Genomic DNA, 17,261 nt, shown 5'->3' on the forward strand with positions numbered 1-17,261 from the left:
AAGGGGCATTGGCTATAAAGATTTTCAACCTGGCACAAACATCGCGTTGTCATGTCGCGCGATGTAACCGCTGCGATGTGACACGCTATCCAATGATATGGCCGCATTAGCGTCGCAACAGCGTGCGATGCAAACAATGGCGATGTAAGCGCCGTTGCGATGTAAATGACGCACTGTAAACGCGCGCGCAATAAAACGACACGATGGATCGTCATACAACCAAGACTGCTGGTTCATGCTACCACTAGGATAGCTTTCTATAAGGTTAACTTTACAACCACCATCAATAAGGGTCGATTAGACTGGTGCAAGGTGCCCACTAGAACTATTGGACATCATATGCCAGGCTAACTTTTCACAGTATGTTGGGGCACAAAAAACACATTGGTGCAAGATATGTCAGGCAGTGTGTTCTAAACCTTAGTAGAGCGCCGTGCTTTCTGCTCCATTATTCTTGTTTGAACCAGATTTTCTTTATTAACCTGAAAGCACTAACTACAAAACATGCTGAAGAGCATCAAAGCTGATTCTGTACAGCATGAAGGAAAGATCTAAATAAAAAGGAATAGAAAAAAATCACAGTGACACGGCAGCTGGGCCGTATAATAATCAGGTTTATTCGAAACTCCAAGACAACAATAAAATCACATACATAAATTCATAAATCAATAAAACGGTAATCACAAACAGATAATTAAAATGCATACATTTACAACTGTATAAAGCTGATTTAAGATAACACCCTCCTCTGTAGCAATTGAAGAAAACTGAGAGCCAGTCAACGTTGATTACATTTATACTCCCTTAAAAGTGGTGTAAAAAAATTGAGATTGAAAAATGTACAGAAAAATAAAAAGTGCAGAATTGTTTTGAGTAGAAACTTCATCCCATGGACACACAATATCTGTTCTACTTGATATCACTACCAAATTGCCCTAATGTAAAACATAAGAGATGGCTAATCATAGCAACACAAAATCTCAATAGCAAAGCCCTTTCTTAGCTGCTGCGGACTAAAGTCAAATAAGGCTTCTCACTAACATCAGACTTAAGAATTATGTATTAATGCACCAGTGACTTTCTTAACTCAAAGCGTTCCCTTAGTTGATATCTGCGCTTCAAAAATACCCGCTTAACAGCCACCTTATCCTTCTCACAAATGGACATTGGTTGCATGAACAGAACGGATCTGCCCTTTTCCCAAAACTCTGCTTAACATGGGCAAACCATGGCATGTTGTACCGTGATCACAATGTAAACAGTCTCTAATTATTGCCGGGTTTAAACTAAGTAGCTTGAGGATTATTTCGGATTGATAGCCATAATATAAGAGGCCCCATTTTAAGAAGATCCTCAAGATACAGCAGGCCAAGTCCCTCATGGCAAAAATAGTGCGAAGTTGAATAAGGAAGTGAGAGAAGACGACTGCGAAAGGGATTTTCCTCCACCTGAAGTGCCAGACAGTCAGTGTAGCCACAGATACCATTCCCATAGCCCGCAGTAGGAACATTGTTTTTTATAAGTGTTCATCCTAACACCCCTGAAAAAACGTCTTATCAAACAAGGCAACAAAAACGCCCCCTGGTTCAACGATGATCTTAAGAAATCCAAGAAACTATGTCGCTCCCTTGAGAAGGCCTGGAAAAAAGACCCAAACACCAGCACCAGAGACGCCTTCAAAAACGCCACCCGCATACACCACCAACTGATCCGAACTGCCAAGAAAGCCGCTTTCAAAGACCGACTTGACAACAACGCCCACAACAGCAAAGAATTATTCAACATCGTCAAAGAATTCACCAACCCCACGGCCAACTCCAACGACATCACTCCCTCTCAAGACCTCTGCGACTCCCTAGCTTCATTCTTCCATGACAAATTCGCAGACATCCACAACAGCTTCGACAACCAACCCGGAGACCAACCCACCCTTCCTTCTGACACACCCTCACCCCCCTTGAACATCCTTAATGACTGGAACCCAATCTCCACGGATGATACCATCCGCCTGATGAACTCCATCCACTCAGGATCCCCCTCAGACCCATGCCCTCACCACATCTTCAACAAAGCAGATTCCATCATCGCACCCCACCTCCGAGATGTCATCAACTGCTCCCTCACCTCCGCCACCTTCCCAGATAGCTGGAAACACGCCGAACTCAGCGCCCTTCTGAAAAAACCCACAGCTGACCCCACCGAACTCAAAAACTACCGCCCCATATCACTCCTTCCATTCCCGGCCAAAGTCATCGAGAAAGCTGTCAACAACCAGCTCGCCGCCTTCCTCGAAACCAACAAATCTCTCGACTCCTCACAGTCCGGCTTCCGAGCCAAACACAGCACTGAGACTGCACTCATCGAGCAACAGACGACATTCGAACTCTTCTGGACAATGGAGACATAGTCGCCCTCATCCTCCTCGACCTCTCCGCAGCCTTCGACACAGTCTGTCATAGCACCCTGTTACAACGCCTCAGAAACATAGGTATCCAAGGAAAAGCACTGGAATGGATCACCTCGTTCCTTACCGGAAGAACTCAGTCCGCCTCCCACCATTCAAGTCAGAGGCCACTGAAGTCATTTGTGGCGTGCCACAAGGATCTTCACTCAGCCCCACCCTCTTCAACGTATACATGAGCCCCCTCGCGGCCATCGCACGCCAACACAACCTCAACATCATCTCCTACGCTGATGACACTCAACTGATCCTCTCACTCACCAAAGACCCTATCACCGCCAAAACCAACCTACATGAAGGAATGAAAGAAGTAGCCGAGTGGATGAAGCACAGCCGTCTGAAACTGAATTCAGACAAAACAGAAGTCCTTATCTTAGGTACCTCCCCCTCTGCCTGGGACGACTCTTGGTGGCCAGAGGCCCTTGGAAAAGCACCCATCCCGACGGACCACGCACGGAACCTGGGTGACATCCTGGATTCCTCACTCTCGATGACTAGACAAGTCAACGCCGTTTCTTCATCTTGCTTCAACATTCTTCGCATGCTCAAAAAAACATTTCGTTGGATCCCCACTGAAACCAGAAAAACGGTCACCCACGCACTAGTTACAAGCCGCCTGGACCACGGAAACACCCTATACGCCGGTACCACTGCTAAACTTCAGAAAAAACTCCAACGCATCCAGAACGCATCAGCCAGACTCATTCTAGACATTCCGCGTAAAGATCGCAATCCTGGTCACCTGAAAAACCTCCACTGGCTCCCCATCAATAAGAGGATAACATTCCGCCTTCTAACCCACGCACACAAAGCACTTTACGAACTTGGACCAGAATGCCTCAACACACGACTTTCCTTCTACACCCCCTCCCGCCAACTACGCTCCTCCCACCAAGCCCTTGCTGCTGTACCTCGCATCAACAAATCCACCATGGGAGGAAGATCCTTCTCCTACCTGGCGGCTAAAACCTGGAACTCACTTCCCACTCACCTTCGCCTCACACAGAACCACCTAGCTTTCAGAAAGCAACTTAAAACCTGGATATTCGACAAGTAACTCCCCACCCTTCTCCAAGCGCCTTGAGACCCTCTGGGTATGTAGCGCGCTATATAAATCACTGAATTGAATTGAAATTGAAAAGAGCATGGATGGGCTTGCCGCTCACAGCTTAGATCACATTATAAACTGAACCAACTGCTTGGGTAAACTTCAAGCTGTAATACAAAATATTGCTAGTCAAAGATAAACTTGACTCAAATACAACCCCCCAAATACAGGCAAACTGACTAATTTATTGACATTAATAGGGAGAGAGTGGAGTTTAGTGCATTTTGCAACGCAAAAAATAATTTAAGTCCGACAAAAACTGTGCAAAAGCTGTAAAGAATTCGAAGTGCAAGCAATAAGTACAGCATAATCCGTATACAAAAACAAAGGCGTAGGGACAGAATTAACTCAATGTCATCCTGCGTGACTGATTTCAAATGTTTAAGTTTATTAACATATAAAATCAACACAAGTGGGGCAAGGGGACACCCTTGCGTACTCCTCAATGGAGTGTAACATGGTCTGCGAGTCCCCTTTCGGTTCCAAATCTGATCCAAGCCAATACATTCTGATGGAGGGTCGCCAAAAAATGTACAAGCGTGACATCAGATGACATATCAAGTAAGAGCATCCATAGTTCACTTCAATTAACCTTCTTGACAGCACATGACAGATCCATAAATGCTAGGTACAATGGGCAGCGCTTTCCTACAGTATACTTGCCTATAAGTAGGTGTAAGTTGAAGCAGTGCTCCACAGTACCTAGCTGCTCCCTAATAGCTTATTGACAAGAACTCGAAATGTTACTTTTCTGTACCCAGCACCTAATTCTGTTAAAAATGACCCTTCCTATGATCTTAACTGAAGAGTCAATTAATGTAATTGACCTGTAGCATTTAGGGTCAGTAGGTGAGAGCAACAAGGACCCCCTGGGTAGTATATAGACTCCTAGGGCAGGGTAACAACTGGTGTGAGAAAAAATCCCAGGACGTCTAAGCAGACAGTGTGAACAATCGAGTTAGATCAGTGGTCAAGAAGGAATAATCGAGGAATTAGCAATGTTTATATAAAATATATATTTTTAATGCGTATTCTTAAAAATCATAATGTGTATGACCAAGAGGTCAAACCATATGATAAGGTTTTACCCTTATCATATGGTTTGACCTCTTGGTCATACACATTATGATTTTTAAGAATACGCATAAAAAATATATATTTTATATAAACATTGCTAATTCCTCGATTATTCCTTCTTGACCACTGATCTAACTCGATTGTTCACACTGTCTGCTTAGACGTCCTGGATTTTTTCTCACACCAAGCATTTAGGGTCAGTGTAACTATGTTATGTTATAAATGTATACAGCGCACGATTACCTAGATGTGTTGGCGCTAGCAGAGCGGGAAACCAGGCAGAAAGATTAATCCGTGAATAGCCAGGTTTTAATAGCTTTCCTGAATAGTGTCAGAGAGGGGAGACTTCTGACGCTGAACAGGAGAGAGTTCCAAAGCGGGGTAGCACCCACTATAAATCTTCTGCCACCCCAATGGGACTTAAAAACTCTCTGGGAAAGTATCATGTTTGCTCCTTGTGATCTCAAGCCTCTATTTGGGGAGTACCAGTGTAGTGACCGTATTAGGAACTGAGGACCGGCCCCTTGAAGTGCCTTGTACGTAATACAAAGGGTTTTGAACTTGATCCGTTTTGTTAATGGCAGCCAATGCAATCTTTGGAGATGAATACCCACAGACTGGAATTTAAGAATCCCCAAAAGAAGTCTGGCGGCCGCATTCTGGATCATTTGGAGCCTTTGTAGTTGTTTAGTAGGTATGCCAAAATAAGATCCGTTACAGTAATCTAATCTCGAAAGGATTAGAGATGTAACCACCGTAATCCTGGTTTCTGAGGGAATCAGTGGAAGAATTTATTTTATGGCCTTGAGGATAAAAAAACTGGAAGATGACACAGCTTTGACTTGAGCTCCAAAGTCAAGTTTTTTATCTATGACCACACCCAGGTTTTTCACCTTGGGAACCGGGGTAGGTGCTGACCCTAGATCATCTGGCCACCAGATTTGTGACCAAGACGGAGAGAAATTACCAAATAAAAACACCTCCGTTTTCCCGGAGTTTAATTTAAGACCGTGGGAGCTCATCCAAGAGCTAACTGCTGACATGCAGTCCCTAAACCTGCTTACTGGTGGTGAGGTGTTTTTAGTGATGGAAACCACAATTTGGGTATCATCTGCGTATGACGTCAGTGCCATCCCAAAAGTTCTAATAAAGGATGCCAGTTCCAGAATATAAATGTTGAAAAGCGTGGGACTTAAGGAAGAGCCCTGAGGCACTCCACAGGGAAGTGTGAAAGATGAATAGGTCAGTTTCCCCAGGGCCACCAATTGTATTCTATCCTCAAGAAAGGAGGGTTGCAATGTCAAGGCCTTTCCGAAGATGCCCAACGCCTTCAAGGTTTTTAGCAGGGTTTTATGATCAACTGTTTTGAAGGCCGCCGACAAGTCAAGCAACACCAGGGCGGCGGCACCCCTTGTGTCCATGACTGTTCTAATCTCGTCTGTGGCCTTAATCAGTGCCACTTCGGTGCTATGCTCTGATCTGAACCCAAACTGCGCCTCATTCAATAAGTCATGTTCTAGTAGGTACGTGGTCAGTTGGATATTCATAAGCTTTTCTACCAGTTTAGCTGGCACTGGGAGACACGAGATGGGTCTGTAATTCCCTGGATCCAGAGCATCAAGATTAGCTTTTTTTAAAAGAGGTAAAATTGAGGCTCTCTTCTAAATCAAAGGAAAAGTCCCTTCTGCAAACATAGAGTTAAAGATGGAAGTTAACCTCAACCCAAGTACCCCCGGGCTTTTTTGAATATCAAGGGTGGAAGCAGATCGTAAGGGGAACCTGATCTTATTTTAGAGATAAGGGTCGTTATCTCAGCTACTGTTACTTCTCTGAATTCCTCAAAAATTGGTTCGTTAGGCGATAATACCTTTGATGTATTGTGCTTATCTAAATTTAGGTGTACCCCATTATCACAGGTGGTAAAAAGTTGCTCAACTTTATTTTGAAAATGCTGGGCTAGATGGTTGCAAAAGGCCTGCAAGTGGTTACAACTTTCTCTAACTGGGACATAGACAGTTTGGTCACCACTCGAAAAAGTTCTTTGGAGGAGTTTTCAGCCTCCTTAATTTCCTTTGCGAAGTAAGTAGCTTTTTCCGCTAGTATCAATTTTTTATAGCCTGCTATTAACAGTTTGTATTTTCACAGTTCTTGTTCACTATAGTTGCTTCTCCAGCAACGCTCCTGTCTTCAACACTCCTGTTTTTTTTGTCTAAGAGTGTCGGTAAACCAGGGAGCGGCTGGAGTATTCCTATAACCTGTAGCCTTTTCAAGGGGAGCTAATGCATTGGCCGTCTCTGTGAGCCATTCATTGAAATGGGCAGAGGCTAATTCAGGTTCTTGTGGACCCTTTGTAGATGTTAGGGTAAGCTGATTGTTAAGCTGGTTGCTGTCAACTTGTTTCCAGTTTCAATATAATCCTGTTTATTTATTAGGTTGGCTGGGTTGGATCTTGACTGGGTTCTCAAGCTCAAATATGATGGCACTATGATCAGTCCAGCACTGTGGTTGAATTTGCTTAACCCCAAGGGCTTTATGGTAAGTGAAAATCCCATCCAGCGTATGGCCGGCCTGATGAGTGGGGCCTTTGACCCTTTGATTTAGTCCAGCAATGGTATTAACATCTGTATCTACTTCAAGATGATAATTAAAATCACCAAGTATAGTAAAGTTATTTTCTAGTGCACAGGTTTCCAACAGTGTATTAAAAGAGGCAAGGAACACATTTTTCTTTCCCCCTGGTGGACAATAGATTAGTATTCCTTTAAAAGAGATACAATTGGCAATTTTAAAACTAAATGACAGTAGCTCACAGTTTGTCGAGGGAATAGCCTCAAATGCCCATGTGTAAGTGTCTTGATATATGACCTATATATACCTTCCTTAAATAAAGGAACAATAGTGGAGCTTGACCAAGAGGAAGGAAGCTCCATTTTACAGATATTACTAGATACATTAGTCAACAATGGTGCCCGCAAGTCAGCCTTGTGTTTAAAAATATCCATCAGAACCCCATCAGCTGAGGGAGTTTTGTAAGCACTGCAGGTCCAACAAACCTTAAATTTCCTCCAGAAGCTTCAGACAGCTGATGGCGATAATCACTAATAACTCCAGATATCCTCCATCAATTCACAGATTTTTACACACACTTTCATACGAGTTAGGAACTTAATGAAACAGCACAAAACCAGTGCCTTCTCTCATATCATCCCCCAATTTTAGACCCCAAGACCATGCAAGAAAGGGATGCCCCTAAAACGCCAGCATAAGTGGCCTTGCAATTAAGGCCATCCCACGAAAGAAAGCCCCAGGCCCTGATGGCTCTCCAATGTCATTTAATAATGTTTTCCAAACTCACTAGTCCAAACCACAGCTTAGCCTGTTTAATTATGTGGTAGAAATCCAGCGCTTCACAGATACTATGGTTAATGCCACACTCACTCTTTTCTTGAGACCGGGGAAAGGCACGCTACGATGCAGATCCTACCATCACCCCACCCCCCATTGCCCTCCTTAATCATGATGTATAAATCTTGAAATAGATTCTTGTCTGCAGATTGAACATGATGTGGCCTGCCATAAATTTCCCTTTTCAGTCCGGATTTATTGTGTGGAGACGTGCCCACAACAACACATGACTCGCTGTATCCCTAATTGGTACAGCTTTAAAACAATTAACCACAATGGTTCTTTTTTCGCTAGATATGGCGAAGGCCTTGATAGAGTGGAGTGTGGTTATGTATAAGGTTCTCACTATGACTTTCTTGGGTCATCCATGAGCAGACAGAACCTACCCTGTATCCTCCACCGTGGCCGCATACTCACACACTTTTCGTTAGTGGTAAGGGTTACTCTTGCATCACTGGAAGCAAACAACTGCCCCCCATTTGGACTTTGGTGGACAAACATTTGTCATATTTTCGCTATGCAGAAATTAACAGCTCTACTTGCTAATAACATGCCCAAGTTTGAAAAAAAACATGGAGCCCATTTAAGGCTTACATAAAAACAGGGGTAGAAGGCTGGAGAATGGCCCACCACATCCCCAACCTGATGCGACAGAGCCCCTATCACAGACTGTGAGGATCAACTGAACAGAGTTCCACAGAATCAGAAGCTCCTAATGTGGACTAGGATTATTTGTGGCTCCTCGTTCAAAGGATGCACTCTGGCCTGATTTCAAAGGAGAGATGGAACTGCCTTCTGCCTATGAAAATCTGACTGATGAAGTTGTGTAGTGAACTGACTTCAGAGCCTTCCACCCAGTGCAGTCTTAATGCATGGGCACGCTGGGCAGTTGCCCGAGGGTCTTACAAACATTGGGGGCCCTATGTAGTCCAGAATTTAACACTCATTTTCTGTCAAACATTTTTATTCCTGTGAGTGGTTGTGTAAGAAGGGCAAGGGCCCAGTGCACTGCTCTGCCGACGGGCCTATAATGCTGTTAAGACGTCCCTGCAGACCCACCCAACCTATTTCTTTTCTTTAAACCAACCCAGCTCTCTCATCTCCAGCTCCCCCTTCTTAACCCTCCAGCTCTGTTTATGAATCATGCAGCTAACACCAATATTGTGTGTCATGGAGCTATTGTTGTATTCTTATATTGTTAGACTCAAACCTGCTTTTATTGTATGACAACTTAAAATCAATATATATATATTATATATATATATATATATATATATATATATATATATATATATATATATATATTACCTCTCCAATCCTGTGTCACCCACAGGATCCCAAATGAAGTCGCACTCTCACTTTCCAATTCTCAGCAGCAGTGTATTGATTTATTGCTCCAATCAAAATCAAAATAACGATACAGGCAAACAACCTACGCGTTTCGGTATGCTTATACCTTGATCACGGTTGGTATGTTCACAATAAACAGCGTTTTTTCTAATTTTCACATCATTACATCATTTCCTGTTACTTTGCATTTAGTCTAATAATGCATTATGGGACATAGAGTTTTTATATTTACAATTTAAAATTTCGAAAAGTGTTCTTATGGTTCACAGAGAGATATTGTCCTTTTCAAGTTATATATTTTAGTTGCTTGTCTTGTAATTGTGCAAACTGTTTGAATCCGGTTCTATTGATCCTCTTCCATGGATTTTGGTCTATTTAATGACTTTTTTTGTAGTTTTGTAACTTTATTGTTCAAACCCCATTGCTTCTAGAATTAATTTCATTCTTTTGTTTTTGGGTCTGTTCGGCCCACGAAATTCATTCTGATTCGTGCCTTGGTTTCCATGAATATGCTTACAAATAATATAACTTGATTCCATTCAGTTATCCATTGATTCGTTTTCCTTTTTAGGCCACTTCTCATTGTAGAACCAACTCTTATTTCTGTTTCCCATTTCTCTTTCCTTGGTTGAGAACACATCACGGTCTCCAGGGTGCTTCAACGGTGTATATATAATTCTTCAGATAAGTTCAATCCATACGGTGACATGGTTCTGAAATTCAGGATGTGTCTGGACTCCTTCTGCCTTAAAATTCTTTCCCTGTTACCCCACGCTCACTTTGGGGGACGGTTTCTATTCCACTGAATTTTAAACATTTCCAATCACCCTTGTGATGACATTCTATGTGTTTTGCAATGGCATTATTTTTGTCCTTATTTACCGTCGCTCTCACGTGTTCAAGGACTCTCTACTTGAGCTCGCAAATTGTGCTCCCCACATATTTGAGTTTACATGGGCATTCTATTATGTACTCAGTGTACTGGCCTTTACAGGTGATAAATTGCTGTATCTGCCATACCTTACCATCTGCCATAGTTAATTCTTTTGTAGGATTGGCGATTAGCCACACTTTACAACTGTGGCATTTAGTGAAGCCTTTTGTTTTCAGCCACGTTTCCTTTCTTTGGTTGGTTCTTAAGTAGCTGTGAATTAATCTATCTTTGAGATTGGTTGCTCTACGGTACGTGATGGTTGGATGGTGTCCCAACAATTTGCCAACTGTGTTGTTCATTTTAAGGATTTTCCAATTTTTTCTTAGAATCTGTGTGATCTCTTTTGCTTCTTGGGTATAATCCAAGATTAAGCGGATAGGTTCCTCCGCTGTTGATGTCTCAATTGGTTCTTTTGGTGTTAGAACTTCAGTTCTGGTTTTTTTATTAGCTCTTAGCCAGCATTTGTTTACGATTTTCCTGTTGTACTTCCTCCTTAAGAATCTGTTTTTCGTTTTTACACTGTATTGTAGCCACTCTTCTTTTTCACTGCAAATTCGCCTTAGTCGGAGAAACTCTTCATATGGAATGCTGGCAACTAAGACTGGTTGGTGAAAACTTGTTGCTTCCAGGGTAGAGTTTGTGGCTGTTATCTTTCTGTGCAGAGTGGTTTTGATTTTGTTATTCTTTACATATATCTCGGTGTCAAGGAATGTCACCCTTTCACTGCTGATATTGTAAGTGAATTTCAGGTTCTCCACACTTGAGTTTAACATTTCAAAGTATTCCTGAAATTCTGTCACGCTGCCGTTCCAGATAATCAGTAAATCGTTGATGAACCGTGTCCATTTTATTATTTTATTCACTGATTTTCTGTGGGTTGGACTCCATGCCACTTCACTCTCCCACCAGCCCATTACAAGTCAGGCGTAGCTGGGGGTAAAAGAATACCCCATTGCCGCTTCATTACATTGGCGGAAAAATTCATTTCCAAATATGAAGCAGTTTTGCGTCAGGCATAGTGTGATCATTTCCAATAACATGTCATTATGCCTGCTGTCATGCATGTTTCTTTCTTTTAGGAAGTATGAGATTGCTTTCTCCCCCAGACTGTTGTCTATGTTCGTGTACAATCCAATTACATCCATTGTAATTAGCTTGATATTTGTCTCCCATGTGATCTCCTGCAATATTCTAAGTACATCACTGGTGTCCTTTATGTATGAATTTAACTGTGTGACATAAGGAATTAAGAAAAAGTCAATGTAATGGCTAGTAGTTCCAGTATAGAATTTTTTGCTGACAGAATTGGACGTCCTGGAGGTGTTTTAGAATTTTTTGGAGTTTTGGTAAGAAATAAATAGTTGCAAGGACCGGATGGTCTACTGTCAAATATTTGGCTTCTTCAGTGTCTATCAGGTTCTTTTGTGTCCATCCCATGATTTTTTTTGTCAATTTCCCTAATATTCATTGTTGGGTCTCTTTGTAATTTTTCGGAAAAGTTGTTGTCTTCAAATTGTCTGTGTGCTTCCATGATGTAAGCATTGCGGTCCCAGATGACAGTATTTCCGCCCTTGTCGGTGATTTTTATAACAATTTCTTTGTCATTCATTAGACTGGTTAATGCATCTCGGTCACTGTTTGTCAAATTTGTCAAATTATCTTTGTATTTGACTGTTCCCGGGAGGGAATTGGGGGTAGAATTTCGATTGTGGGTGTTTGTTGCTAAGTCCTGCTTCTTATTGGGAGCATGCGGCATCTAGAGATATTTCCTTTCCTTCTTCTGCATTTAGATTTAATAACAGCAGATAATCATCAGATTCCTTTGCCAATAAGGAAGAAGTTGGCTCCTTTATAGATGATTTGGATTTTAATGTGTCCTTATTTTCCATGAAGAATTTTTCCAATTAGATTTTGCGCACATATAGGTAGAGATCAATTCTGGTTTGGGCTAGGTCCATTCTCTTTTTGGGACAATAGTTTATGCCTTTTTTGAGGAGTGATGCTTCTGCCTCAGATATCTCTCGCTCTGATAGGTTTACAATTTGTAATTCATCTATTTCCGTGCTTTTCTCTGTTTCATGCTTCTCGTTTGAGCCCCTTCTCTCTCTGGGTAACCATCTTTGTCTCTTTCCTCGCCTTGTCAGTTTTGTTGGTGCCACTTTCTTTCTCTGCCTCTTCCTCGCTGTTGAAACTGCGACGTTCTGCTTTGTTCCCACTGGCACTGTTGCAGAACTAGTCGCATATCCCCTAAAAAATTCAGCCTTGTGTTTTCAGCTGTGTTTTCTTGTTCATTACTACTTAGGTCCGTGGAAGCTACAGAGGAGAAGCTGATTGAGGTACTACCGATGTTGCCCAGGAAAGGTGATTTTGTGAAGGGGTCAAACTTTCTCGCAAAGGTGAAAATACGACCTAGGGCATAATCCTTTTCATCCCTATTGAATTTATTATGTTAGCTCTCTCATCTCTAGCTCCCCCTTCTTAACCCTCCAGCTCTGTTTTGAATCATGCAGCTAACACCAATATTGTCTGTCATGGAGCTATTGTTGTATTGTTAGACTCAAACCTGATTTTATTGTATGACAACTTAAAATCAATATATATATATATATATATATTACCTACTGGCGGTCGCCAGTAGGTAGTTATAGTTAGGACCTAGTTTCCACAGGAAATCCGCAACATTGTATTGGGAATAACTTTGGCGCCGGTTGATGAATCGCTGCGAATTTCTCAAAGAAGATGGCCCGCTCCGCTCCTTCACTGAGAGTCTCGGGAAGATTTGTCAAGTGGGGGCCGAGAAAAAAGGGGGGTCCCAAAATGTGTTTTCCCCATGTTAATTTCCATAGGACGATTAGACACGGCTACAGCCCGAACCGCTGAACAGAATTACACCAAATTTGGGAAAATGGTAGGGTCTGGTACGCAGATCACGCTTTTGGTTAAATGGTGTAAATCCCTCCAGTAGTTGTTGAGAAAATCGAATATATCTTTAGGCGCGCACCGTACGCGTACCGTGCGCGCACGGTACGCGTACGTGCGCGGACCTTCGCGTGCGCGAGCTGCATTCTGATTGGCTGCCAATGTCTGTCAACACTCCAAAACAGAAATTGTTGGCAGCCATCTTGTGCCTCGGTAGACTGCGGCACAGTGACGATTTTTCCACTCAAAATACCCTACATTTTCTGATGTTTTGTGATCATTTTAACGATTGTAGGAGGAAATATTTATTACCAATTCTTAGAGCAGCAGGATTTGTACAGGTCAGGCCGGCACTTGTGTACCTAAAGCAACTTAGCACATCTAAAATAATGTTTCATGTTGCTAGTTTTTTAATTGCGGCCAACCGTATCAGGAAAAAGAATGTTACATTTTTACCGCTCTTAAATATCTGTGAACAGTAGACCCCATGTTCATAAACATATCACTAAGGGCAGGCCGACCCTATGGTACTTATATATAAATGTGGTTTTTAGGAAAATTTTTAAAAAATGTGAAACATAACTAAAATGCATATTTTTAATATACTACATGGAATGAATTTTAATAAAAACGTCGTTTTACTTTTAGAAATTTGTAATCAACTGTGTATTTATTGTAATTGACTGTATACTTTTTATGACTGTGTTTTCTTGTCTTTATATGATATTAATTTATCGAAATAAAGGAATTGACTGACTGAGACTGAGGCACAGGAAAGCAGAAAAACAAACGTGTAGAACTCAAAAACGGGGCAGGGTAGAATCACCCTGACCCCCTAGGCCTGCTCAGGGGGTCCCACAAGGACCCCCTAGGCCCCCAAAAATTTCAGAAAATCACGGGGTACGCGTACCGTACACGTACCATGCGCGTACCCCGCAATTTTTTGAAAAGAAAATATATTTTTTGGGGGCCTAGGGGGTCCTTGTGGGACCCCCTGAGCAGGCCTAGGGGGTCAGGGTGATTCATCAGGGATGTCATTTGAGATGTCATCAGTGATGTCATGAGTGATGTCACTGACCATGTCATGAGTGATGTAATATGTGACGTCATCAGCAGTGCATTGCGGGCGCGCGAGTTATAGTTAGCTGAACTAACTATAACAGGGGAATTTCATAGGTTTTGTATGAGTAAAATGACCAGCTAACTATAACTGGTGTGAAATCTTTGGTTTTTTCAGTGAATTTAAAAGGTTTTTAAAATGCTAATTCCTAACTATAACGTGTGTGAAACCTATGGTTTTTTCAGTGAATATATATATATATATATATGCAATTCACAGTCCTGTTCCGCTGCCTCAAATCAGGACCAAGATCCAATCTGCCACACCGGATACCACAGGTACAAACCACTCCACAGCGCAAGGATGAAATATTCTCAAAGTTTATTCACACGATTTCGCCAGCATGACGCGTTTCGGTCACTCCACGGTGACCTTGATCACATGACGAACAAAACCAATGAAAATGTATATATAGGGTTTACCAATCAACAAGAGGGGCGGGAGAAATAATGGAAACTGAAAAAATCACTTCATGCACATCCTCCTGTCAAGAAATGGATATAAAAATATACCTAACTATTTACAATCCATAAACTGATCACACTGTTCGTATGCACAAACTATGTACAATCCATCAATTCATTATATCATTGTTGCTATACATTATGCACACGTGAATCCATCGAGATTGCTGTTTTCATATATTTACAAACCCAATGTCGTGTTATATTACATATATTTGCAAAATCAAAGGATGGTGCGCAATTATATTTCTTATTCAATGTATAAATTTCCCCGCTCACAAACCCGAGTTGATTGGTATTTGAACCCCTAACGTGACCACCTAGTGTGCAAAAAATGGGGGGGGAAAGGGAAAACCCATAACCTGAAATTCAAAAAAAGGATCAAAATAAGTGATTTAATATGTGACTAGTTTATCAAAGTTTTAACACACTGGTCAAAAGTATAAAAATTGGGAGATACTCATGCTTAACCATGTTATACCAATTAGGAGGTTTGCATGTGCAAGAGTAAATACAACTACTCAACCTACTTCCCAACCCTAAATAAAACGTGACTATAGTACTTGCAAATTGGATACCCCATACAGATAAATACCGAAGTATATATACAATCTCAACTATAGAGATAACATTCAGACATAGTGCCTTAAGGGTATCAAAACGTAACAGTTTGGACATTACTTTCCAGCTGGTAAACACAGAATTCAAGATGGGATGGATCAAAATGTCCAAATTATAATCAATGATGTGTTTAAAGGAAGATATATACACACAAGAGTGAGGGGAACTGATTTAACACAAGGGGGTGAAAGCCTCAGACACCACTGCAGTATAAAGATGGAATTCTTATTATGGATGCTGGTATGATGGTACACTATGGACTGCCCACACTTCTTACAGGTCCAATAAAACTCAGCTGGCCTTCCCAAAAATTTATATATATATATATATATATATATATATATATATATATATATATATATATATATATATATATATATATATATATCTATATATATATATATATATCTATATATAATATATATATTGTGTTTTTGTTTTTAAAGAAAGGGTTTCATGGCACCTCGTTTGAGGAGAGACCAGAGGAACAGTCATTCAGTGATTCTTCCGCATGTACACATGAGATGTAGACATGGATGTGTTCCATTACCTCACTGCATTCTAGGAGAGGACACTGAGGAAAATTAGCTCCACAGGTAAACCTTAAAACTAAGAACTGATACGTGATATCCCCAACAGACCATCCTTAATCAGAACCTTCTATCCTTAGTAGGTGTGCTGATAGCTTGGTAAGGTTCCTCACACTTACTCCTACTCACTTTGTCTGCTAAATGTCAAACATTGCAGTACAGTTTTTTGTTTTTGTTTTATATGCACTGACTAGACCTGAAGGTATCGTAGCGCTTTACATGAGCACCAGTTGCGTTACAGATGGACACATTTATTGTGTTAGGCACGGGCGATGAAGGGATCTGCCCAGAATCGCAGGGCGTTGAGCGTCCCTGCCGAGACCCGTACCTGGTTCCTCAGCATCGAGGTCGACCACTGTAGCCGTTAGGCCATGTCCTCTTCCACATCAAAACATAACCATATAACCAAAGCAACCTATTCCGTACTTCTTTACCCTTTTACCTGATGATATGTTCATATTATGCTGTCAGGTTTATTTCTCATTATTGATAGTTCTGCAATAAATGTTATATTTGTTTCCTTTTTGCCTTGTCTTCCCTGGTGTAATGATCATATATCTGACTTTTAGATACTCCGGATGTCATTTTGTACTACACCATAGATGGAAGCAAACCAGACCTGTTTAGGAAAGCGGGCTATGGGGAGAACAGTACTTTAAAGTATAAAAAGCCTTTCACGTTGCCTGATGGCAAAGTCACAGTAAAAGCTGTGGCTGTCACAAGGTAAGTAGAAACATACTTGCATGTGATGTTGCTGGTAAATAATGCAGTGCAGCTAATTTCTAACTAGCAACACTGTCCTATTTGTGAAGTTTTTTAGGTCTTGCCTACAGTCATCTCTCTCTCCCCCATTTTACTAGTTGGTTATTGTAGTTCAGCTGGCATTAGCTTTGGTATCAACCCCATGGCCTTTCCAGGTAGAAATATACTAAAAAGTAGCTTGATGCACAGCCCCTGTCCCCCCCCCCCCGTGGCCTCTGCTCTCAATATTGGCTTATCCCATTGATAGTTCCTTGCCCCTCCCCTTTTTTTATGTATTTTCATTTTCTAAGGCCCTGTATCTGCACAGTGCTTCTGGGCCACTCACAGCAATTTTTTTGCTCCTAGGCGTTTTTTTAGGTCTCGAGCCTAGCGTTACACTGCGCAGCAGTGTTCGCACAGCGAGAGTCCTTTTGACAGGGTTTCAGAAATGGACCCTGGAAATGAACACAC

At 41.6% G+C, this 17,261-nt stretch overlaps 1 protein-coding gene across 1 annotated transcript in view; it reads left to right on the top strand.

The window, feature by feature from the left end:
• The window catches only part of DZANK1 (double zinc ribbon and ankyrin repeat domains 1), a 1,079,146-nt gene that overhangs the window by 167,318 nt on the left and 894,567 nt on the right, over positions 1-17,261 (top strand). The window contains exon 3 of the mRNA XM_086926915.1: positions 16,619-16,772. Coding sequence (XP_086783041.1) covers positions 16,619-16,772 — 154 coding nt within the window. The remainder of the gene's footprint in view (positions 1-16,618; positions 16,773-17,261) is intronic.

Source organism: Lissotriton vulgaris, chromosome 6, assembly GCF_964263255.1.
Source record: "Lissotriton vulgaris chromosome 6, aLisVul1.2, whole genome shotgun sequence".
NCBI lineage: Eukaryota > Metazoa > Chordata > Amphibia > Caudata > Salamandridae > Lissotriton > Lissotriton vulgaris.